We start from the raw sequence: 25,358 nt of genomic DNA, 5'->3' as shown, positions 1-25,358 counted from the left end.
GCAAAAGTAGAAGAAAAGGAACTCTTTAGTTGGACATTTTTAAGTACATATACATATATATACTGTATACTGTGTGTATATATATATATGTATTTTTTTTTAAATACTGTATTAATCCCTGAAGGAAATTCTGGTTTACACTCTGTTATTTAGAGACATGCTTCTCACACACATGGCCCCGAATCACACACATCACAAACAGGACCTGTGGACATGCATCAGTGGAGAGATGTCAGAGCGGGGCTGCTACACACTGCTATGCAGGGAGCGCACCAGAGAAGTTGGGGGTGCGTGGCCTTGCTCATAGGCACATCAGCAGTACTCTGAAAGTGCCCTGTCACATCTCCAGCTACTTTCCGTAATTTGGTCCACATTGGGACTTGAACCGACGACCCTACAGACGCCGCTAACATATAAAGCTTTGGTTTAAACGTGCATTGTTTTTGAAAATATATTCTTCAATGAGATATTTTTTGCAAAATTTTAAAAAATAAAAATTTGGCTCAGTATCATCCACTTTTTCTTATACTCAGACAAACAAACATAATCACTGTAGGAAGACAAATCTAACTCGTAAAAATGATCTATCGGACCATAATCTTGTGTAATTAACACCTATAATGTGATATCATGACATGTTTCATGTTGTACTTTTTACGTTTCATTGAAGAAAAACTTCTTGAAAACAATGCACATGTTTAAACCAAAGCTTTATGTATTTTAAAATCTTAAGGGGGTCAAGAGTCAAGTCTGAACAGGCTTTCATGATATAATATCTGGGACTCGTATGTTGAACCACTCTGAAGAGGGAGGTCATAGTTTAGCCCTGGAGCCACTATGTTATTGTTGTTTTCAACTGAAGTGTTTAATGTGACATTTTTATTCCTGACCTCATGGCCCACAGTGCAAAGCTATGAATACAAAATCCAGCTGCCCTCTGCATAAAGAAACACACTAGTTATTCACAGTGAGTCATTCCTTAAAGATGACTGCCTAGGCATGGACGAAAGACACAACTCTTTGATGAAGCTTTTTGCTCATCTCTGATCTGTTTCACATACTAAAATGCTTTAGACCTCTTGGATCACTTTTAGACGACAATTACCATCAATTGTGGAAATGTTGTAGTAAACAAAAGAGTCCAAGACAGGAAGCACATTGTTATTGGCAGTGCTGCTTCATGGTTCATCCTCCCTGTAAAGCAAGGCTGGAGCTTTGTTTCTCATGAACACTTCACTTTCATTTCCTATGTCAAGGAGATAGTCTTCAGGTTTAACTTGTTTAACCTCTCTTACAAGAACATGCTGTTTATTTGATTTCCTAATAAACATCATTGCTTGTTTAATGTAGCTCTATGGTGTCTGTTTTAATATGTATATGTTGTGTAGGAAAAAAAGGTCAATAAAAAGGTATTTTCTATTCTTCAATTTAATTCTATTCTAGTTTCATGAAATCTGACCTGCTGGCTTCATTTAGACCTATCATACATCAGGTTTTCGTTTTGTATTCGTTATCATGAATATTAGTATGATGTTTGTGTGTGTAAATTTATAAAACTTTATTTAGCACTTTAAAACATAGCCATAGTTTTCACAGGATATATATTTTTTCGGACGGACATTAACCACCAGGGGGCGTACAGAGCACATCACATCCTCATAGATGAGTTTTCTGTAGACGTGAAGCTTCACTCCTCTACCACCCTTCTCTTTGATCTTTCTTATGGCCTCCGTGTAAAGGTTATGAAACACTGTAACTGATGTATTAGTTTTTCAATGAAATGGTGGCTGAACCAGATATCATACCCCAGGGTGAGTAAAAGCAAAAAGACAGGAGAGTTGGGGGAGGATTCAGAGATGGGTCAAATAATGAAAAATATGAAGAAAAAGAATAAAGAAGTGAACGAGAGGGGTTGAGGAGGGAAGAGATGACGAGATAAGAGGGGATAAATTGGAGGGGAGAGGAGAGATTTAAGGGGAGAATGGAGAGGTTTACACTGGAGAACAGCCAATCCAACACACAGCTGGAGGCCAAACAAAGCCTTCTCAGGGATGATTAGGCAGAGAGGCAATAATGTATATCCCTCTGTGTGTGTGTGTGTGTGTGTGTGTGTGTGTGTGTGTGTGTGTGTGTGTGTGTGTGTGTGTGTGTGTACTGATAGAGGCACTATGCTGTGGCAGAGTGGGATTATAGCCATAAATGACATTTCTTCATTTTTGTACAACACGTTTGTGGAGTTTCCAATAGGCCTACCAATTCTTCTGATTACAGACTCTGAAAAATGTGCATGCTATTGTTATGATGCTCCGTTGGCTAAACTACAAATACAACATAAATATGGTGACATACAGAGTGAGTATGTTAACAATGATATTTGGCTCAGCCCATTCCTCAGAAGGAATCCTATCCTTAAAACAAGATGAATGGAAATAAGCTAGGCTAATGTTAGCTGCCTCTTTTAATGTGTTGACTCATGATGAGAATCAGAACAATCCTCATGTTTAACATGAAAATACTTACGTTGTGCTTAACCAGCTTTTACAAGATTAACTACAAAAACATGTCAGCTGTTACAATAGTGGCTGAAATTGAACTATTTGACCAACCTTAAACTGTAAGCCAGCAGTGCACTCTTCTTTAAAAAGTAGCTGCTAGTGGTAGACATGACTGAAGAAGAAACGTGTCAGTACTTTGGAGGGCTAAAAGTTGATGGTATCTGATCAGAGTGTAGAGAACATCATCAGATTTTATACTTTTAATATCAATACTGATCTTTAGTGGAGCCACAGGGAGAAACAGCAGTGTGTGTGTGTGTGTGTGTGTGAGAGAGAGAAGAGGAGATTTTCATGGTCATTCAATAAGTCCGACTCAATTTTTCCCTTTAATAAACTTTATTTAAAGATTTTTTTTCTCCAGTTGATTCTGTTAAAGTGCCGACTGAAAATCGTTCCCTTACAGCTGGCTTCATCAAAAACCCAGATTGTTCACATACAGGAGTCATTGGCCACGTACAGTACACAGGTTACCTTAAATATGATTTATACAACTGTGCCATTCACATATGGTCCCAAGATACCATAAATACTTTGTTAATATAAGTCTTATATTATACTGCCATTGGTACACATCCATTTACAATGGAAGAAAGAAAGGTGAACATTGTGCAAAGACACAAACAGGAACTCTGGATACAAGATATTCCATCGAGCTCCCATAACACTGAGAATACAGGTAATATGTAGAACAGTTAATATATTATATTACAGTAAATGCATCAGGATTTAAACAGATACAACAACCCTTTCTTCACAGTCTCGAGAAGAGAGTACATTCTCACATCCTTGTGCTTTTCTTTAAAATAAAGGAACCGGCACGGCTGCCAGAGGATTACACAGACTTCATTCTTAATCTCATCAGAAGGCCGTCTCTAAACATTCAGTCAGAAAGACTCACAATCACAGAAAGAAAACACGATAGAAATTTGCATTGCAGTCGAGGGTCAATAGGTCACATTTTACAAACACCTATAATCTATATGAAGTTCTATATGAAGGACAATGGATTGTTCTCTTTCTTTGGCTGACAAAATCACTATAAATAAACGTCCTTTAATTACATTTACAAATGTATTACTGTGTAATACACATAGAGATACATTTACAATAAAATACCTGAATCTGCAAACAGTGGAAATTCAATAAATATCTTATATAATCAAATATCTTAACAATGTTTATAGACACACATGGGTATCACATGATTGCATGAAATAGACAACGAGCCAGCGTTTTACACGTTCAAAGTCGTCACAGACTCGGGAAAGCTGCTGACATTTTTAATCTTAATCTAAATCTTCTACGAGGAAATATTGCAGACTTTTCTGACAGGTTATCTTGCACCTCTCAGCTTGATACATTTGCTACCTATGGTGTGCACATTAGGTCATAATAAGCTTATTTCATCACACTGTTAGCCTAGAATACACAACAGATACACTCAGTGTGCCACATGCACACACACACACGCACACACACGCACACACACACACACACAGTTTATGGGACATGTACACGGCTTATGTGCACTGAGATTAAATATAATATACAGCTGAAAGCACCAGTCATTCAATTTTGTGAAGCAAATATATGATAGAGCAGAATAGTTGTATTTTATCTTTTAAATGTATATTTTAATCATAATAATGTGTTACAAGGACCCACAAATTAGTTCAAGAAACATTGAAAACCACAAACAGGAACAGAGCCAAACACATGAAAACAAACAAACAAAAACAACCAGCTAGCAATAGCAGTAATCACATCTAGCAAATATCGCAAAATAAAATCTTTCATATATTATTCAGTTATATTTGATATCCCCAAACACGTTACACTAAACCATTCTTCTTTCAGGAGTATTACTAATGAGGACCTCCAATGTGATAATCTCTCCAATGGCGAGATGGACATACGTTGTTCATATCACACTGTGACATCACAGGGCTCTTTGTCAAACCATTTCTGTAACACTGTGAGGCGTGCAGCGTACCAGGTAACTCTAAGAATGTAGCTGTAGCTACAGTCACAACAGAAGTCCAGCCCCAGAAGGATGTCAAACCCAAATATTTTCTTGATCTCACTTTGGATTTACAGAAACTTGTCAATTTAAGACATGACTGCAGAAGATGGCCTGAAGTGCCACAGCTGTATTGATGAGCACATAGGCTCATATTTACATCCAGTAACTGGGGTCACTATGGATTATCTTATTGTGGGTCTCATCAGGTTTGTTAGAACATGTTCTTTTTTTCCCTTCAATAAAATCTCTCTCCACATCCTATCATCGAGACAGGACCTAAAATCTTCACACCAGGAAGTTTTTAAAACTAGGAATGTTAATGAACATCTGATCATATATATATTAGAATTTTCTTCTTTAAAGGATACGATTTAAATAGTATCGTATTAGGCTGATTCTTGAATCTTTGTCTTCACTCAGGAATGATTTCAGTCTCCCTCAGACACAATCCATACCAGTATATCAAAGAATAGTTTTATAATGATTTTTTTATAGTATGAATCTGTGCTTTTCTCCCTATTAGTGTTTGTTCAAAAACCCACACAAGCACGCGCACACACACACACACACACACACTCAGGCACACACACACATTAACAGACAAACTACATTGGACGAGAAACTAGATCACACACACATTACAACACACACATACATCAGAGTGTGTTTGTTGTACCTGGAGCATTCAGATACTTATTTTTATATATACTTGGTCTATAGGAGGAACTATGCAGGACGAGCGAGTACTGAACTCACAGTGTCTCTCTCTCTCTGTTTCTCTCTCTTCCGTTGACTTCCGAAAAACAGTCAGGATGCTTCAGGTAAAGATAGACGGGATGTAAAGAACCTACGTCCTGTCGTTACTCTGTCTGCAGCACTGTGAGTGTTTTTTCTTGTTAAAAATACATCAGATATAGCTCATAGTTTCACCTTCTGGCCACTAGAGTGGCGCTGGTGGAGACCTCTACAGGTCTTGACCCAGCCTCTCAATCTCATCAATAAGGAAGTCGATGTCAGACTGAGTAGCAGCAGGGTTGGAGATGACCATACGGAAGAAGTTGACTTTAGTACCCTGAGGCTGGTAGCCCACCATGGTGGTCCCGGACTCCATCATCATGGCCTTGATCTTTGGCGCTACCTGTTGAGGAAAAGAGGTGCTAATTAGGGCTCTACATCCCTAATAAGAGCTTTCTCTAGCATGTATTTCACAGGGACACTACCAAAATGAAACAGTGAAGCCTATGCTGAAACCCTGCATCTTTCTAATGGCCAGCAGGGGGAGACTCCAATGGTTGCAAAAAGAAGTCGTCTTGTATGAAAACAGGTGCGAAAATTACTTCGCTTCTTTGTTGATTTATTAACTTAGTATGCATGTTCCCTTTAAGTATATGGCCTTAATGCTCATTTAACAGAGAATTATGTTTATTTTGGAAATCATCATCCTATTTAGAATAAAATAAACTAAAAAGGGATCCAATGGCAGCATATATAGAGAGAACAGAAGTGGGCCAAGACTTGAACCTTGAGGTACGCCAAATGTTTTCAGTGCAAGGGGAGAATTGATATTGATATTTTATTAAGAAAAACATCTTAGGGCTGTTCCGGAAATGCAAAGACTGGAATGGATATTTGTGTGCAGCCCAAGTCCCAGCAAGGACTGCTCGCACCAAAAACATTGACTGCCCTAATTTTAGCTTGTCACTGATCTCCTTTAGGATTCCAATCCTGTATTTTCGGAAATAGGGAATGCCTCTTGGAGTGATCCTTGGTAGGTTATTCACACATTTGCGTATTATCAAATTATCTTGACTTATCCATTCCACGTCTCTTCACATGAAAATGGCCCCCCAATAATTTTTTTCACATGTTTCCATTGCTTTGCTCTCTTTGATTCAAGCATAGATCACTAGAAATGTTCATTTTGAAATGTGCTTTATAAATGAGTTATTATTATTAACCTCGTGTATCTATATCTGTCACAAGTATTGGAAAGACATTGACAGGTTTCTTACCCTGTGGAGTTTTTCTCGCCGTTCATCACCCTCAGGCATTCCTCTCAGGCCGGGCGGGATATACCAGAAACAAACATTGGTGTGCTGAGGCTGCAGACAGAAAAAACCCACAATAAACCATAGGTCATAGGATATATGGATAATTCCAATTTGCCAAATTTAGATTTTGTTTATACCTGCCAAATCGGGTTGTGTCATTATAGAACTTCAAGTATATAACACTTTCTTGAGTGACTGAAAATAACATTGATAAAAAGTCTAGAGAAGCTCACCACTCCATCGAACACCATCTGATATCCCTCCCTGTTCTTGATCTTGTTGTAGAGGTACTGGGACAGGTCCAAACACTTGTCAATGTGCTGTTCAAACCCGATGGTGCCCTGAGAGGAACATTTCTTAGTCAGCAACAGTTAGAAAATAAAAACATGACACTGATGCTACAGTGTCTGCTATTTAAACATTATGATATATCTAGTTGGTTTAAATACATTTTTGTATGTTAGTTAAAGTCATCACAACCACCAGGCCATCTCACCTTAGCCTTCCACATGAGCCAGAACTTAAAGATGTCGACGTGTCTGCCGCATTGGATCGCTTTGTCCCCTGTGTCGTATGTGACATCGTACTGTTTGTCTGGTTGGAAGAGGTAACCTGCACACATGGAGTTACAGCCTGCCAGGATTCCCTACAGAAACAAAGGACACACAGTGTTAACCTTCGAACCCCTTCTTCTGCCCCATGGCGTGCAAGCACTATGTACAACTTTCACATATTACTAGTGCTATGAAAAGCAACATTAATATGGACACATACTGCATGTAAAGCTGTCTTATCAAAAGAGACGGTCCTATTATCATAACAATTCAGACAGTAGAGAATTAAAGGCAATCTTATCTGCAAAGGCTGTGTGTGTGTGTGTGTGTGTGTGTGTAGTGTGTTTCCTGTACCTTCTCTCTGACCAGGATGGCAGAGCACTGAAGTGGGACGCCCATCATCTTGTGAGGGTTCCACGTGACAGAGTTCGCCCTGCAGAAATGTAAAATGTGTGTTAATTTAAGGCTTTCCAAATCACTGACTTTCACTCCATAGCATGCAATATTTGTAACACGATATTATTATTATCACAATGCAATGATGTAAAAAAAAGTTGTTAATCATTTTTAATGTCATACTAACTGTACTTAGCAATGTGGTGGACATAATGTGAAGTCGAGCACAGCATGAACTACAGTCCTGACATGACACTGATGGTTTCTGATATTTTTGTTGTTGATGAAAGCAGAATGAATGGAATAAGAAAACCTGAAAACTACTGACAACACTGTCCCTGACAACACAGCTTATTTTGGCTGATATGACAAGACTATGCAAAAAAGGCTAATTCCTTTTACTGCAATCATAAATTATTTTTAGGTGAGGTGACCCTGTCTCATAGTTGGTATCTGTGTAATGCTGTACTTGGTGGAAAAAGGTTTTTTTTATGGTATGAAAAGCTTTTAAAACTGTCTTATTTCACTGAAGTAGTTTCACTGGAGACGTTCTTCACAAACTATCAGAAGCAACCTTTCTGTTCCCATTCACTCACCTCTCAACTCCATTGAGCTTGTGGCGATGCTTCCTGGACATCAGCAGTCCACCACCCCACGCTCCCTGAGGAGACATGGACACAGTATTAAAGCTACGATCCCACTATTAAAATACCACTTCAACAACTGATCCTATGTCAGGTACTCACATCAACATGGAGCCACAGGTTGTATTTCTCACAGATGTCAGCGATCTCATTGATGGGGTCAAACGCACCATACACTGTAGAACCAGCTGTGGCGTTCACAAACAGTGGAACGTAACCCTGAAGAAAAACAAAAACACATCACAATCAGAGGGAAACACATGAGGGTTAAAAAGTGAAAGTAAATACAGAAACAAAGACAATAAGGACAAAAGAAAAATGGCACTCACCTTCTGTTTGGCATCAATGATCTTGGCCTCCAGATCTGCAGGAATGACTCTCCCTCTATAAGAACATAAACAATCATACTATCAGACAAGATGAATTAGTCTCCTGATTTTCAAGACATAGTTAACACACAATATTTAGCTCATTAACTGTATACCTTATTGCTTTTTTACTACCTTCATTTTCTTCTTTCCTGTCTAATGAAGTCATTAGTCTAAAAAGCTGCTGTTAGGCTCCTCACAGTTGCACAAATACTCACATATAACACCTATTTTATTCTCCCTAAACTGGCTTAAATCCAGGATTTCAGGGTTTTCCCAGTGCACCTGAGTCAAGTCTTAAACCTTGAGGAGTTCTTGCTCTCCAGTCGGTAGCCCCTAAGCTTTGGAAAATCTCTGAATTAACCTGAGGTCTTCGTTTTTTTAATTATTTTAAAAAGAGCTAAAGCCCATCTGTTTACAAGAATTCAAGCAGCATGTGTTATTTCCTGTGTTGTTTTTTAAAGTGTATTATTTAATTTTTTTGATTTTAACTTCAAAAGTCTGTTTCCTTTGCACATATTTTCCCAGACTTTATTCTCACTATATTTTATCTTATTGATCTCTTATATGGCTTTTGTAAAGCAGTTTATATCTTGTGTCTGAAAGTTGTGATACTTAAAAAAACCCTGGCTTGTTTGCTTTCAGATGTAGCTTTGAATTTCAAAGTTTAGTTTTCTACCTCTCATCTGTGCGCAGCAGGATCACATTCTCCGAGCCAAAGCCCAGCGCAGCTCCAGCCTTCTTTATGGAGTAGTGGCTCTGTAGGGACAAAATCAGGAATATGATTAATCTCAGATTGAAACAAAGGAAACAAATCTTAGACTAATTTTCTAAATTGCAATTCTTTATAGACAATAGCAGATATGTCAAAAGCTAAAAGAATTATTCGCTGAATTATTATTGTTCCTATTCAATGATCTCAATCTACATCCAGTGAGGTGTGTCGCCTGCTGTGTGTGTGTGTGTGTGTGTGTGTGTGTGTGTGTGTGTGTGTGTGTGTGTGTGTGTGTGTGTGTGTTCATTGTGTGTGTGTGTTTACATACATGTTCAGATGTAAAGAGGACAAGGCGAGGAGCAGCAGACATGCCCTTGGTCTTGACCTCAGGGAAATACTTGTAGCGTGCAATCATCACGCTGTACATGTTAGAGATAGCGCCCCCTGTTGAGCAGAGACACAAACATCAGCACCATGGACAGCAGCTATAACACCCCGACTGATGTCTACATAAGAAAAGCAACATTTTGACAGAAATATCAAACAGCAGGCACATCTGAATAGTTGAGTACTGAGTGCTGGACAAAAAACCTCCAAAGACAGAGGAGTCCACACAGCAAAAGCTGCTCCAATTAACATTTAATGGGAATTATCACCAGACATGATTCATGTCTGATGAAGGGCCACGGCCCGAAACCTTACATGTGGTGATAATTCCCATTAAATGTTAACTGGAAAAGCAACATTTTGACCAACATGAAATAACTACTTCAATATGTCTTAGCGTTGGAGAAAAATAATAAAAAGAACACAAGATAGAATCCTAATATATTTTTCAAAGTATGATAAGCTACTATTCAATACCATATGACACACCACAATGCAGTGTGATACACTTCAATGGTATAATATAATACAACACAATGTGAGATGATAGACTTCAATGCTATTTGATTCACTACATTAAAATATTATGCGATACGATACGACATAATAAAATATGATAACAGTATGAATGTATTGTCCCCTTTGTGAAATCTCTATTGGATGCTTCTCCTCAAAATGATTCTGGGTCACAAGCAGGGCAGTGCAGCCGACAGTAGGTTAATAGTTTCATGATGGGGCCATTAGGCCTCTGGTGAGTCCCACCCTTCATTTGTTAATGGCTTTTGTTATTGGTGGGCTAACCTGGTGAAAAGATACCGTCTCCCTCTCCGTCGGGCCAGCCAATCATCTCTCTCATTTTCCTCAGAGTCAGCTGCTCCATCAACACAAACACTGGAGCGATCTCGTAGGTGAACCTGTCAATCACATCACAACATTCATCAATAAAGCTTGTCCATCAAAATGACTGCGACGGCAGAGCCATTGGAAAGAAGAATGAAAGAATATTTTTATGCATCACACATAAACGCAGATTAGAAAGCAGCACAGCACACATACACACTCATTGGTTTTTTCATTAGCTGTTCTATAATTCTACCCACAGAGCACAAACTGCAGCTTGTGCTGACTGAGCTAATTAAAAAGTGTCTGATAGGCAGCAAACATTCATATTCAAATGCTTCCTAAAAATCACTCAGAAGTTTAATTAAAGCGCACAAAGCTCTGATAGCTATCTGTCAATCCTGCCAATCTCTGCAGCAGGCCTGAATGGGACTGATTTGAAGGCTGAGAGGATATACGTGTGTGTGTGTGTGTGTGTGTGTGTGTGTGAGAGAGAGAGAGAGAGAGAGAGAGAGAGAGAGAGAGAGAGAGAGAGAGAGACAAGAGAGAGTGTTTTAAAGAGATAACGGCTTCTGTTGACCTAAAAGAAATCGGAAATTGAGGAAGACACTACAATTGTTAATTTAATTTCTATCATAAAAAGAAAGAAACTTGAGAAGATTATAAGGAAAAAAATTGTTAAAGACATAAGAAGCAGGAGAAACATGCCATTTGCTACTTAGAAAAAGATAAAAATCCATCTTCCACATATCCCTGTGGTCTTATTAAAAGTGACACCTGCCTCCAAAGAGGTTAAAAGAGAATATCTAGAATAGAAAAAGAAGAGTAAGTCTACAGCTGATGGTGTACTCTGTTCAGCTCCAAAGAGAACTGGGATCAAGTTGATGGAATTAATAGCTTGTTTTCATAGCCAACCATACTGGCTTTGTTGTTTTTTCTAAATTGATTAATCTTCTAAGTCAAATATTTAGAATCAATGACAGACCTAATTATTTCTCCTCTCTTGTTTTGTTCTTGTTTCTTATTTGCTTTTTTCATGTTGTTTAAACAATAAAAAAACAAGTTAATCATTGGTATAAAAATACAAACTGGAGTCCTAGAGAAGCTAAAGTCGATCAAATGTGTCGCAGAAAGCTCAACCCTTCCATCGAGGCCTCTTTCTACCTGACAGTCCATCTCACTGCCTCCCACTCACACCCTCAGGACTGATCCCCGTTTGTCCCGCTCATAATGAGGCCAGTTATACAACGCTCCTCCACTCCCACCAGCACCACCAACACCATCTGAAACAACATTAACAGTATCTCCTCTCTTTTTTTGATTCCTCTTTGGGTCTGAAGAGGATCAAAGGAGTAGTAGTTCGGCTAGAGATGCGGAGTGGGGGGCTGTAGAGAAAACAAAGCACTGAAGATAACAATGACCGAGGACAACAAAGGAAGAGGAGGGGTGGAAGCAAAGCAAGAAAGCTATAGAGAAAATCAAACCAGAGAGCAAGGCAAAAAAGAGGCTGCAGAGAATAGGATTAAAAACGAGATTGAAAGCCGAGGTAAAGCACTGGACTAAAAGGAAAAGACAAGTTAACAAGTTTATGCATCTTTCACAGAGGCAAAAGGACGACACCTGGAGGTTCCACCCATCACATATTCTTAAAATCATTTCGTAACTTATCCATAAGAGTGAAAGATTCATCTATTTAAAAAAAATCACAAATCTTGCAAAATTGACATATCAAGAATTTAGAGCAACTGTGATGTATGGCAGGAATGGTGTTAAGAAGGGTAAACAAATACATATTGATAGTATTGCTTTCTGTTAATCTGAAACAAACAACTGTACACAATCTGAGTTTCAGCAGCTCCTTATCTGAATAGATCCAGGGTAAGATAGAGATGTGTATGCACAGAGAAAGCATGTTAACTGATTTATCAGAGATGCAGACAAAGCTTATTGGGCTCACACCATAATGTTTTGCAACTGCAGAAATGCCAGGTTAGGTGCAGGATAATATTGGTTATTATAGATGTAATCCTTTCCCAACAATTCCCCACAGACGCACATCACAAACACACTTTATATATATATAAAAGCACAAGGACAATACAAGGCCTTTAGTGGGTTAATTTAAAGGCTATTATATCTCAGACTTACTGTTTGGTGTCCTGATTAGGGCGTGTTTCATATTGCAGATATTGTCCATATATTTAACAATTACAAAAGTACCATCATATCCCATATTAACAACTTGCTTCGTGCATTTTCTCCAGTGAAGAATAGATAGACATTGACCTAAAGCGGACGGATGAAGAGGTAGGGAAGAAAAAGACATTTTTCTTGTGTAATTGTTCATGGTGGGAGCTCAGCCACAGGATGGATTTGAACGCAACATTAGCTTCTCATCAGCACAGCCGATCAGATTGTGACCGCTGGGCTTCGACTATGTTCATCCCAGGGTAAAGCCACAAAGAAGACTAAATGTCTCATTTTGAAGCATCTCCCTGGCTTACATTTAGACATATTTTGTTCTGTGATTTATTAAAATCAGGCTCAAAGTAAGGAAACAAATATCCTGGATGTTTCCCTTCCATTTCATCTTCAATGACATGTCGGCCACATCAGAAAAGGGACAAAACCAACGTGCCTTTTTAAAATTCTCCTTCATCCTGTGAGTCATTTCACGCTGTAATGACAATAATGGTGATCATTATCACAATCAGAGCCAATCATTGGTCTTTTCAGGGTGAAAATTACCCCTCAGTCACCTGCCTGTCTCTAGGGACGGCCCCTAAATGCCCTTATTATCATCATCAAGGGCACTCGATGTGTGTGATTCTGCATTTGATTGTGTGTGTGCGTGTGTGTGTGTGTGTGTCTGTTTGAGACTAAGCCTCTGACCCCTGAACACACTCTCCTCTCAGCCTCTCAAAGGAGCACTGAGTCAGTCTGGGTCCACAGGGACAATGGAGCCAGAACGAGACTCCGCAGGGAGCTGCAGAGCCAGTTTCCTCTCTGTGACAGTGTTTTCTGTGCAGCCGGAGGACATTGTGTGTCAGTGTGGGGCCCAGCTGGCCTATCTGCTAAGACCAGCTCACAATGAGCTAGCAGTCAATGGACTGGAAACACTGGCTGCTGTATCTGGGACAGCCAGAGCTGGTGTGTGTGTGTGTGTGTGTGTGTGTGTGTGTGTGTGTGTGTGTGTGTGTGTGTGTGTGTGTGTGTGTGTGTGTGTGTGTGTGTGTGTGTGTGTGTGTGTGTGTGTGTGTGTGTGTGTGTGTGTGTGTGTGTGTGTGTGTGTGTGTGTGAGCGCGTGTGAAAGTGTGTGAATTCAATGGCCCTGTCTCTTCGGGCATTCTTCCAACCGGGAGATGAGATGGGAAAGTTTTTCCAAAGAGGAGGGGGTGGTTTGCACAGCTAATGTTTTGAGAAATGGGATATATTAAGTGTCTCGATTTTTCTTCAGCTCTTGGTTTATTATCCTGGCATTGATCTTTTTTTTGGCGGTAAGACTCTCAGAAAGAATAGTTAGAGAATACTGAATGCTTCATTTGTGTATAGGAGAAAAGTATATTTGCCCTTTCCACAGTACTTAATCGTGTTTGTTCCTCTTGAGGTAAACTGGTCTTACTGTCTTTGCAAAGCAAACTCTAGCCCATCTGTTGTATCCCTACATTTAAGCCTCTGATTCTGATTGATCGGATTCCGTTATCTCGCCTTCAGTCTGTAGCTTAATAATTGTCACATCCTGGGTATCTTTTCTTTTTTTTAAAGTTATTTTTTGGGCATTTTTTACCTTTATTAGATAGGACAGCTGAAGGGGAACAGGATGTGTTGGTAGGTGATAGCAGGGGATGACATGCAGCAAAGGATCAAGGTCAGATACGAAACCCAGGGCCGGTCTGACGAGGACTATAGCCTCTGTACATGCAGCACGTGACATAAACGCAGGGCTTGAGGTTGAGTTATTGTTGTTTTTTCAAGCAGAAATATGAAACATCCTCTATTCCAAGATTCTTGATTGTGAAGAATTTTTGCTTTTCTTTACTAATTGAGTATTTTAAGAGTCTTTCTTGATAGAAAAATACACATTTGAAGATGTCTCATATGATTCTGGAAAGGGTGATGAGCAGTTTCCCTTGTTGGAAACACTTTGGGGAAAAAGGGATCCCTTCATACGATAAAGGAAACCCGACACAAGACTGCTCAACATTATTCACTGGTTAGCCGCCATAAGGATCCTAAGGATTGTTCATTTTTGGACACACAAAATAAGACATTAAGAGATGCCTCCTTTCCTCTAAGGAAAGCTTGGTGAGCATATCTAACAATTTTTAAGTGTTAAAGACCAAATTATTCATCAATTCAATGAGAGAGTAATCCGCTGATCAAATGAGACGGACAGTAATCATTGGTTCCAGCCCTTCAGATAAGTGATGTATAATCTCACATCGAGTCTTCACATTTTTAGAAGAGATAAAAAGAAGACATTTAAAGACATTTAGGGAAGGTTTCATGAGCAGGTTTCAATATTTTAATAATTGAAGAATTCAACAATAATGGAAAAAAATGATCAGAGCTTTACAGTGCTGAACATTTCCTACCCTGATTAACTCTTAAAAACCTTCTTTATACTTTTGATATTGCTCTAAATCAGCACATAACATTTCCTTTATTTTGACCTTTTCTTGTTAACTCAAATGAGGAAATCAACTTAGAAAATGAGTTATTTATCCGTCCCTCCACTGTGAGTGAATGGTTAACTGGTTTACCCTCAGCAAAGACAGATTTGTGTGTTTAAGAGTGTGTGTGTGTGTATTCTGATATTGCACAGTAGTATTGACACTTTGTGTCTTACGTTCTCCCAGTAATCATAACACAGAGTTACAGCTTTATTTACAGGACGTGTGTGTGTGTATGTGTGTGTGTGTGTATTCGTGTTGTCGATGTGGTTCATGCCCTCTATCAGACGGGGCCACCATGTAACTGTGACCCGAGATCAATATGCAATCTAACCACCCCCGAGGCTGGGCTGCTTCCATATAGAGCACGGTACAGTGGCAGCCTGCCGTCCGTCAATACAGCGTCTCTACAGGACAAAATAAACACTTTATATACCGATTGTGGAGCTGAGAGACCTCTGTGAGTTCATATGAAAATGACTGGAGGACATTTCCAGTGGCCTACAAATAGGAAATCTCAGCTGGCCTGTCATGACATATAGAAGTGTTTCCCTGGTATACATAATAGTTATCAGACATAGTGTACATGAGCACAAATAAGGGGCATGTACTGGTTTTTATCTTATGACTTACATGTTGGTGTTAGCAGTGGAGGTGAGCCACTCTCCGGCGAGTCCAATGATGTCCAGACCAGTAGACAGCTGGTTGAAGAAACGTGGGTGACCTGAGCACAAAAATATAAACAGGAAATATCTTAATGTCCTACCTATTACCAGAGAGTGAGGGCATCATGTTTTATATAGAGAAGACACAAGAAAGGCAGTCTCTCATAAGCTAAATGTGTTCCATTAAAGCTCTTTTGAAAACCCCTACTTAAAAAAAAGTTGCAGCACTACAGTAAATCTTGATGTGGTGATTTTAAACGGAAACAGTTTTGAGGAGGGTTAAGTCATGTCATCATGTCTGATTTTGAGCTTTCAGAATGTACTGTGATTTATTGTCCTCGAGCTTGTGTCTTGTTGTTTTTTCTATCCATGTTATGAAAGATTTCTTTTCTGAAGCCTCTGATGTATTTGTTGTTTTAAAGGGCTGTCTACTCTATAGGATCAACATTGCAGGCTTTAAAGGCGGATGTGGGTTTACATGCTTCACATTAAAAACATTTAATAACAATAAAACAAGTCTGCCTTGTAAAGAGTCCATAAGAACATGAATTAAGGTATATAAGGACTTAAATGTCTTGCATCTACATATTAATGAGAAAAATAAAATGAACATTAAGAAGCAGTTCTTAAATAACAGTAAATTGTCCATATTTCATGTTTGTATTCCCCTGGTCAGCCATGAAACCTGGGGGATCTGACATTGCAGAGTGTACCATAATTACACTGGTAACAAGGCTCTATGACAGCCAGTTAGACTCTAAGGTGCCTGCACACACCGGCACCGTCAACACGCCCCGAGCCTAAATGCAGTCATGGGTATAAGCACGGTGTGGTAGTGGTGATGTACAGCTCCCATTATAAATGTCTGAAACACAACGCCATATAGAAGCTATTAAAGGTCATTTCTAATAAAATCTTCAAATGTAAAAAAATACACTATAAATGTTTTGTGAATATTAAAGGAAAAGAATAGGAAAGAAAGGTTTCATCACCAAGGACAGCTCCTTCAGTTCAACTCCACGACATTCAGGCAGGGAAATGTTTTTAAGAAGCACAAGAAAAAACTATTCTAACATCTCCGGAGAAAAAGTGGAGTTGAGTTGTAGACACAGCGGACCCTCTGTGATTTATAAAACCCAAGGGGCAGTTTGAGCACTGTCGTTTTTAACAGCTTGAAACAGCCGTGTTAGGATCCCCTCAGGCTACACTTGCTTTAATAAGTGGATGGGGAAAGAAAAGGGGGGATGTCAAGAGAATTACCAAGGGGACAATAAATAAGGCAGTCATTGTAATGGGCTGTACACTAACTGGAAACAGCTTCTTCTTCATTGGTTTGTGCTGAATTCCCCTCCTATTAGTATAAATCTACATAACAGTGTTACATCTTTATTAAAAATGTATTATTCGAATAACCTTTGGAGATGTAAATAAAGTAGATCTAGGTAAATCATTTTCTAGTAAAATAAACAAGATTGTCTCTGGATTACAATGTGCATGATTTGCATGATTGTGATCAAATGAGACATGTTCATAGGAATCTTTGTTTGACACCTTGGGAGATTGAAATATCATAGAATGAGTGTAAAGTCATTTTCATGCTCAAGGTGAATGTATAATAATGTTTATGATTATATGTTGGTTTGCAGATTTAAAAAGCATTTTTTGAACTCAAAGACTTTAAGGTTAACTATCCTGTAAACCATTCTATTTAAAAATAACACCCCACAATATGAATAATTCAAAAGGCCCTAGCTTTTCTAATCATATTCCCTCAGCTTTGCCTTGAAGGTGTCCAACCTACCTGTCCGTACCCCGTACTTGAGCGTGTCCCTACAGTCTACCAGGATTTGCTCCAGGGACTCTGGCTGGTCGGACAGCTCCAGGTTGAAGCCCTCCATACCCTCCAGAAGCTGGTGAGGATGGTGGAAGTCCAGCACCTTAGTGGAGCGGTCAAAGGTCTTCTTCACATAGTTGGTGAGGATTTCAACAATCTCCAGCAGAAATTGTATGGTGGGCTCCTCTCCATTTTTGGCTGGCAGCAGGTCTAAGGGGTAAGGTGACAGGAAACATAGCCTGAATATAAAGCCTGGATTTTGAGGCCTCTGCCTATCTACCAGAGCATTTTAATCACAAGCAGTATACCGACTGGACTTCAGAAATTTGTGGACAATGGCCCCTCTTATTATTTTCTATATTTGGCCAGTGACCTGTGATAGTTAGTAGCCTAACTGATTATTACTCAATGTGTTTTATTAATCTAAACCTTTCATTTTATGGCGTTTTATCAGAAGAAAGGCAAGTACCTCAAATAACATAGTTTTGTAAAAATATAGTTTGCAGACAAAAAATGTTTGTGTGCAAATTCTAATAATTTGATAATGGTTAAAACTTTTATATTTCCAGTTGATAAATAAAGACAAGGTTATTAAATAGTATGGGGGTTTCTGGTTACTGAAGGTTCAGCTTGGAGGAGTGCTATTATTTACAGTTAAGCGATTTTTTTCAGTTTTACTAAGTTCGAAGTGAACAATAAAGATGTTACAAGTTTTCCCCTTGAACTAGCTTTACGCAAAAGTATTTAATTAAGGATATCAACAGAGTAGCATGACATGTAGCAGACAACGTAAATGAACATGAGCTTGTTTGTAGCTATCACCTCTAGCGAACAGGTTGGAGAAGTCGGTCTCGGTGAGGCGGAAGCGCGCGTCTCTGTCACTGTTGTCGCACGAGAGCAGGTTCTTCTGCCCCGCGAGCCTCCCCTTCTCATCCAGGCTGTTGTTCTTCTGCAGGAACCCTAGGGTGTTACACGGTGAGGAGCACGAGTTATCACCAAACACCTCCATCACAAACACGAAGAAGGACGCACTTGTGAAACCAAAATTTGTTTAAAAACTGAAAAAAAAAAAATTAATAAAATAAGAGGAAATAAAGAATGTAAAAAAAATAAAAAAAATAAAAAAAAGAGGCAGCTCGTCAAAAAATATCTGTGATGTCTGCTCTTAATGGCCTGGATTCTGTCATCAGTAATGCTTTTATGTTGGAGGCCAAACCTAGAAGGACTTTTTATCTGAACACAGAGAGAAATAAGGTGCACGCCCCGCACTGTGACGTCACGACCACACCCCTGTCAGGAAGCACCCATGAACTTCACAGACTGGCCGTGTCGGTGGGCAGGAAACCCCGCGGTGGTGACCCTTCCACAGCCGATAAATCCACACCGTGTAAAGAGGGGTTAATGAAGGAAGCAGAGAGCCCCACAGCAGTCTGAGCCCGCAGGGCCCGAGTGTTTTAGACCTCTATTTCTGGACGATAATGTGTCTGTGTGATGGCCTAATGTTCGGCTCTAATTGTGCGCGAAACACGTGGAAGTCACACATCATTGTTATCTGCAAGCCCATTAAACATTAACTCTCATTATTTTTCAGTGAAAACTCTCAATTCTCTGATCATTAAATCCTAGATTACACATTTAAAATCAATAGGCTCTGCGAGACCCTATAACTGCCACGGCCTCTGTGTAGGAATATTTCCATCCAACTTCCATACCAGTCCATTAAAATGTCATCAAGACCAATCAAATCTATCAGTCGATTCCTCATTTTCAGAAATGAAAATTGCAAACATGTTCGATCTTCGGATCTGAATTGATTTCTGCCTCAACAAACAGGCCTTTTTTAGTCGACCATCTTTGCAAAGCCGCAAGAAACACATATTATGCTACCCCATGTTTCTGTTGTTGTTTTTGAGGCAATAAAGAAACTCATTCCATAAAACGATAAACACAACTTCCCTTCAGCATCATATCCGATTTTTTTCTTCAGTGAAATACACAGGCCCACTGTCATACAAATAAAAAATAAGCCCTTGAAGTAAAAAAAAAAAAAGATTATATTATTATTAATGAATTGTGAAAAAACACTTTATTTACCGGATATTTAAAGGCACATTATGTGCCTCTTAACCTAGCCTATATTTCTAGGCCTGTCTGCAGGACTTTTTCTCTTGTCGTGCTGAAATGGAGGAGACAGGGGAGGCTGAGGGGCGGTCGGGGGCGGTGAGACGGGGCTCTCATCATCAGACCTACAGGCTAATGTCCACTGACCTTTAGAAGATGGAAACACACAGTGACAGTCTGTGTGTTTGTCCTGCTCTAGCAGCCTTTATTGTGGGCCATTTCAGGCCTCCACAGTGGCTTTTTTTATTTTAAATGACAAAATGCCAAAGGAATTGAGGCACACATTTAAATAAAAATGTAATATTATGGGGACATGTTACCGTACATTGACATATGCTTCCCCCAAATGTTTTGTCTTTGTGGATACAAATATTGCATGTTTAAAGAATATGAACGTTTTATGTGCACCGAAAACTTACCACAGATCTTCATCCCCAGTTTCCGTGTGCATCCGTGCATCCACGCGTAATCGTTTGCTAAAACAGAATGAACGTTTTGAGTTTGTGTTTGTGCAGGCCGCGGAGCGACGAGGATGGGCGGTGATGGAGAAAAAGCTGCATGGTGGAGCACAGAGAGCACAGAGGAGAGCGAGAGACGGGCGGCTCTTGGCCAGGTGTGTGAACCCCTCAGGTTGTCTTTTGGGATATTTCTATTCACAGTCTGTTTTTCATTATAGGCTTTTTCTTTTTCTGTCGGGCTCTCATCCACATTTTTTATTTACCACAGTGCCCACTAATCATGAGGGGATGAGTCTGATAACATTTCCGATTTAAGTTCAATCAATAGGCGCCGACAGAGGGCCGCACGGCACACACCCAGCCAAGGGGCGGAGTGGAGTTAACGCCCGTGAAATGAGCTCACGGAGGAGGGCAGGAATTAATTGAGTGAAACACAGTATGTGACTGCAGCGAGCTGCTAATGTCTGGAAGTCTAGATGCAGAAACTTATAGAACAGGGCGTCTCATAACATGCACGCGCACACACACACACACACACACACACACACACACAAATACACAAAAAGCAGAGATGGAGCAGAGTCAAGGCGAGTGTAGCTTTACACCTGATGGAGAACTTTCAAATCAGAAACAAGTATTTAAATTCGCTGAAGCAATTTCACTGCGAGCAAAAGAGCTCGAGGGACTGAGGCCAAGGCAAACACACTGAGACAGGCACGCGCACGCACACACACACAGTACACAGTACACAAGCCGCGAGGCGTGAGATGGAGCGTGGCGAAGAGATAATGGTAACATCCAGCAGCAGTATACCAGCAAGTCAGACACAACAACAACTTCTTTTTAATGGGCTGCTCCCGGTACAAAGTCACAGCTGAAATAATTCAGGTTTCTGTACAGTTTTTTTTTTTTCGATCGATACCCAAGGGCCACAAATCAAAGTCTCAAAAAAATATTCAATATATGAAAATTTATTAAAAAATGAATTGTACATCCCTCCTCAGGAACTATATTGCCTTTGACAATGGCTGAAATGAAAACCCTTAATTATTTCCCGTGTTGCGCTGCAGATGGCTGCTCAAGTGCGCAATAACGGGCTCCATTTTGTGAATGTGACAAAGGCTCGAGATGATTAATTAACCCACAGGTTAGTTTAAATACATTTGGACTCTTTGAAGAAGAAAAAATGGCAGAAAATGTTTTTATAACATCAGCTGATCTAAACAGACTTCAGCATCGAGGGCCTAAACGCGTGCTGGGAAAAGAGATAAGATTAATTATGATGGGGGGGGGGGGGGGGGGGGTAGAATCATTCATTTAAATGCTCAGTTTTTTCGAGCATTTATCTGGGACGAAATCCCTCAAAAAAATAACGGTTCAACCCAAACCCTGAAGAGATATAAGAAGAAGAAAAAAATATCAGGGATTCGTTTTTAAAAATGCGTATTTATTATCACAATATACTAAAAGCCATCCCATAATTTCTTAAATAACAATACTTAATAAGATGCTTCAATTGCACATTCTATATCTGGGCCAGGTCGGCTGCTCGGCGCGCTCCGCTGACTCGCAGGCAGCGACAGGCAGCTGTGATGGCTCTGTTTTTAACCGGAATGATTAACGACGAAGCCCACACAGCAAATGGCCCGGGCGAGACCAGCTTTTATCAGACGGAGAAGGAGGGAGAGAGAGGCAGAGGGGGCAGACAGAGGCAGACAGAGAGGTGTGAGAGGGGGGGGGGGAGGTTTTATCCCTGGCTTTGGCGACAGATCGAGCTGCATGAGTGTCTCTGAGCAAGGCACCGATTCAATGTTACAGCCTGCGCGCTCCGGAGAATCTGCCCTCAGGGGGGGCTCGATACTGGAGCACGGGGGTATTAACAGGGAGAGGAGGAGGAGGAGTGTGAGGACATACTTGTGGTCGGGGGTCTTAAATTAGCAGAGTTGGGGTCCTGGTCCCCGCCGCTGGCTCTCGGTTCAGACGTGGCCATCACTCCTCTCCTGGTGTCTGATCTCCAGCTGGGAAATAATTCAACTGCAAACAAAACGGTGCACAGTTAGAAGAGAGCAGGTCAGACAATCAAATCCACAGCGACAGCCAATATGCATATCTCAATAACTGCAGTCAGCTCAAACGTGAGCCAGGATTTAAGCAGAAAAGGATATCACCTCCACCATGCGCCACCAGCAGAGATGTATCCCCGGAGGAGGAAAGCTGGGTGGACGATGAAACAAGACGCGCAATTTGGAGAGAATTGCGCACGACGCACCAGCATTACGCACACGAGGATAAATAGGTTTGGTGATAACGTAATGCCTCTGTGGGTCCATTCATTTTAGAAATAGCCTTTGTTATTACTTTGAGTCGGTTTGCAATAAAATATTGTGACATTAATGTGAGGGAATTTTGTTTTATCAGGAGCACAGACTTGTAGAAAATAGATGATAGCACGTTTGGGTGAGACGGTTAAATATCAGTAACTCAGACGGTAAAAAAAACATTTTTGATTACATTTCTGAGGCTTTAAACATGGGAGATTAAGAAAAATCGATTCACCTGTTTAAATGTTAAGGAAATTAAGTAGACGACTGAAAGGTTGTTTTTTTTTTTAAATCACAGCAGAATTCTAACAAATGTGATCTCTTTAGACATTTTTGGCCAAACTGCAACTCTAATGTCCACATTCACCAATCATCTATTGACTCAGCAATCAACATTTCAATTAAGTTGCTCTTTGACTGAGAATATCCTCCTCATCATCAGTCAATGTCATCCTGATATGAGAGACAGACTGAACAACTAATGGATTCCTCCTGTCACTCATTTTGGGGGCTGCTTTTTCTCCAAGATTCTTAACAGATTTCTTCTGCTAATTGTTGCGATACATTTCTATCCAAAATAAATCCAAGGTGAGGATCTATAATCAGGACGCGCGTACAACAATCGGCTGTCTATTTCTGGAGAATCTCAAGCCTATAATTTAGGAAGGCAGAGGAGGCGTCTTACCGGCTCACAGGTTGTCGAGTCCAAACTATAACTGATGTTCCAGTTGGCCCCCAAAGGCGCGACAAGCAGCACAATTAGTCCAGAGGAAGAGGCAGAGGAGGAATACCAACAGAGCGCGCTAATAAAATCCCATCCAGCCGCGCGCGAGTGACCCTTTCTTCTCCCTGAAGAATATTTTTTTATTCGTTATTTATACGTGAGGCTCGCGCTGCCCATTGGTCTCTGTGCACGCAGGCATGAGTCACAGCCTTGCCTCCCTGTGACGACTAATGAAGCTTTCCTGACAGCCTCAAGAAGCCTAAACCGTAAGAAGGAAAAACACCAGTGACGTACACCCACCCTGCTGTGTGTGTGTGTGTGTGTGTGTGTGTGTGTGTGTGTGTCTCCAGGTGTGTGTGTGTGTGTGTGTGTGTGTGTCACAGGATGGAGGATGGAGACTTGAATGTGAAATGTGTTCTGATTTGGTAACATAGAAGTTGACCTTGGGATGAAAATCAGCTGGTTTAATTAGCTTCAGTAACAGATGTATTCTAAAGTTAAACCTGTGGCTGCTTTATAAGATGCTTTCATGACATTTCATCTTTTCTTTCAACACAATAGAAATAACCCATTCATCCATGCAGGTACAGACTGTTAAATTCACCTTCCCCAGGTGACAACACTGCATGCATCATAATTTGTGACCTGCACCCTTTTTATAACCTTGACATGGACAATAACACTAGGACATCAGAGTGAGTCCAGCCTGGCGGGCGTTGACTTTGTGTCCTCTCCGTCTTCCTCCTGTCTGTGTCTGTGTCCTGGTCCACTGAACGAGCAGCCATTATGTTCATTCAGTCACTGCAAATTATACCGCTTTTATCAGATGGAGCTTAGAGTTTCTCTTCTAGCAAGTCATGCGTAGATACGACATATAAAGATGAGCTCTGCCGTGTGATAATAACTCAAAATATGACAGCTGATGGCTTTTCTAAGGGATGGATAAGATGTGTGTTTTAGTGTAACCTTGAAGGTGACAATACAGTGGCTATATTATCACAGGACAAACCACATTTTGGCACAAAAAGTTCATCCTCATCAAGACAAATCTTTTCAACAGCCCACACCAATTCTTCCTGGATTTAAAACCTTGAATTGTATTACTCTCAGATTTATCCATTTCATAATAATGTAGAAAGATCACTAGTGACCAACCTATTTGAAGCATATACTGTATATAAGACAGTGCTGTAGCCTTAAACCTGCATTTTCCTTATAACCAGATGAAGGAGGCGTTATTTGTTGCAAAAATTGCATTGAACCCAAGCATCAGCCTCTGTCAATAAAAAAAGGAAGCTAATTTTGAAGTGCGAAAAAAAAAACTGCAGTTCCCAGAGTGTCCACTAGAGACTGGCTTCAAAAGCCAAAGAATCCTCATTCAGTCCCATATTAAAATGTAAATATTTACAGAAAAATAAATACTTATTTACAGCCTGAAAAAAACTTGATCTGGTCTCTATAGCGCACTTCTTTATTGGCTCACAGCGTATGGGGGGAATATTTTCACAACACATCCGTTTGTCTTAAATTAAGTATGCAAAATTAGGGGTGTGGTCGATTTGATTGACAGGAGGATTAAGGCTGGCCTCAGCTCCAGGTCTGTTTCTAGACTGATTGAAAATGAGTTGGTGGAGATAGTATTTCCAACATGGCGAGCGCCATCACTTGGCTTCAGAAAAGCTCTTTAAGAAAGGGTGATGACAATGAGACAACGTCCACATTGAATACAGTCTATGATTGAACCAGAAGAAAAAACTGGTGATTTCTCAGTTGTCTTTTTTTTTACTTCAGTAAACATTTTCCCAACAAGTTGACGGTCTAAGATCTAGTTCTAAGTATTTTTCAGTAGTGACACACTTTGTAATTATGATCACAGAGTAAATAAAGCTTCAGGGTTTGGCCAGCTCATGATTGTAAAGTTGCTGTAGGGTTAACATACCAAGCAGGATAGTTTGTTAAAATTCAGAAAAATGTAGTCTTAACAGTTTGATAAAAGCAGCAAATCCTCACAGTAGAAATGTTCAAACCA

At 40.0% G+C, this 25,358-nt stretch overlaps 1 protein-coding gene across 2 annotated transcripts; it reads right to left on the bottom strand.

Annotated features, from left to right (window-relative positions):
• Window positions 1-2,872: 2,872 nt before the first annotated feature.
• LOC132978800 (glutamate decarboxylase 1-like) lies at window positions 2,873-23,567 on the bottom strand. Of its 2 annotated transcripts, XM_061044113.1 has the most exons (17): window positions 23,291-23,567; window positions 22,199-22,318; window positions 20,246-20,302; window positions 18,528-18,665; window positions 17,673-17,915; window positions 15,840-15,930; window positions 10,495-10,607; window positions 9,635-9,750; window positions 9,271-9,350; window positions 8,553-8,607; window positions 8,326-8,442; window positions 8,176-8,240; window positions 7,538-7,616; window positions 7,126-7,275; window positions 6,863-6,970; window positions 6,591-6,680; window positions 2,873-5,716 (listed from the first exon to the last, which is right to left on the bottom strand). In XM_061044113.1, the coding sequence occupies exons 2-17, from the start codon at window positions 22,272-22,274 to the stop codon at window positions 5,543-5,545; spliced, it is 1,752 nt and encodes a 583-aa protein (XP_060900096.1). In that variant the 5' UTR covers window positions 22,275-22,318; window positions 23,291-23,567; the 3' UTR covers window positions 2,873-5,542. The 2 variants fall into 2 exon arrangements, with proteins under 2 accessions (XP_060900096.1, XP_060900097.1); XM_061044114.1 differs by lacking the exon at window positions 20,246-20,302.
• Window positions 23,568-25,358: the final 1,791 nt, after the last annotated feature.

Source organism: Labrus mixtus, chromosome 8, assembly GCF_963584025.1.
Source record: "Labrus mixtus chromosome 8, fLabMix1.1, whole genome shotgun sequence".
Classification (NCBI taxonomy): Eukaryota; Metazoa; Chordata; class Actinopteri; order Labriformes; family Labridae; genus Labrus; species Labrus mixtus.
Note: the sequence above shows the minus strand (reverse complement) of the source record. Positions and strands in the feature narration are given on the sequence as shown.

Coding starts and splice junctions, on each gene's coding strand:
- LOC132978800 (XM_061044113.1), bottom strand. CDS start 22,274: ATGGCCACGTCTGAACCGAGAGCCAGCGGCGGGGACCAGGACCCCAAC. Junction 17,916..18,527: donor CTCCAACCTGTTCGCTAGAG/GTGATAGCTACA, acceptor CTTACCCCTTAG/ACCTGCTGCCAGCCAAAAAT. Junction 9,351..9,634: donor TCCTCTTTACATCTGAACAT/GTATGTAAACAC, acceptor TTGTCCCTACAG/AGCCACTACTCCATAAAGAA.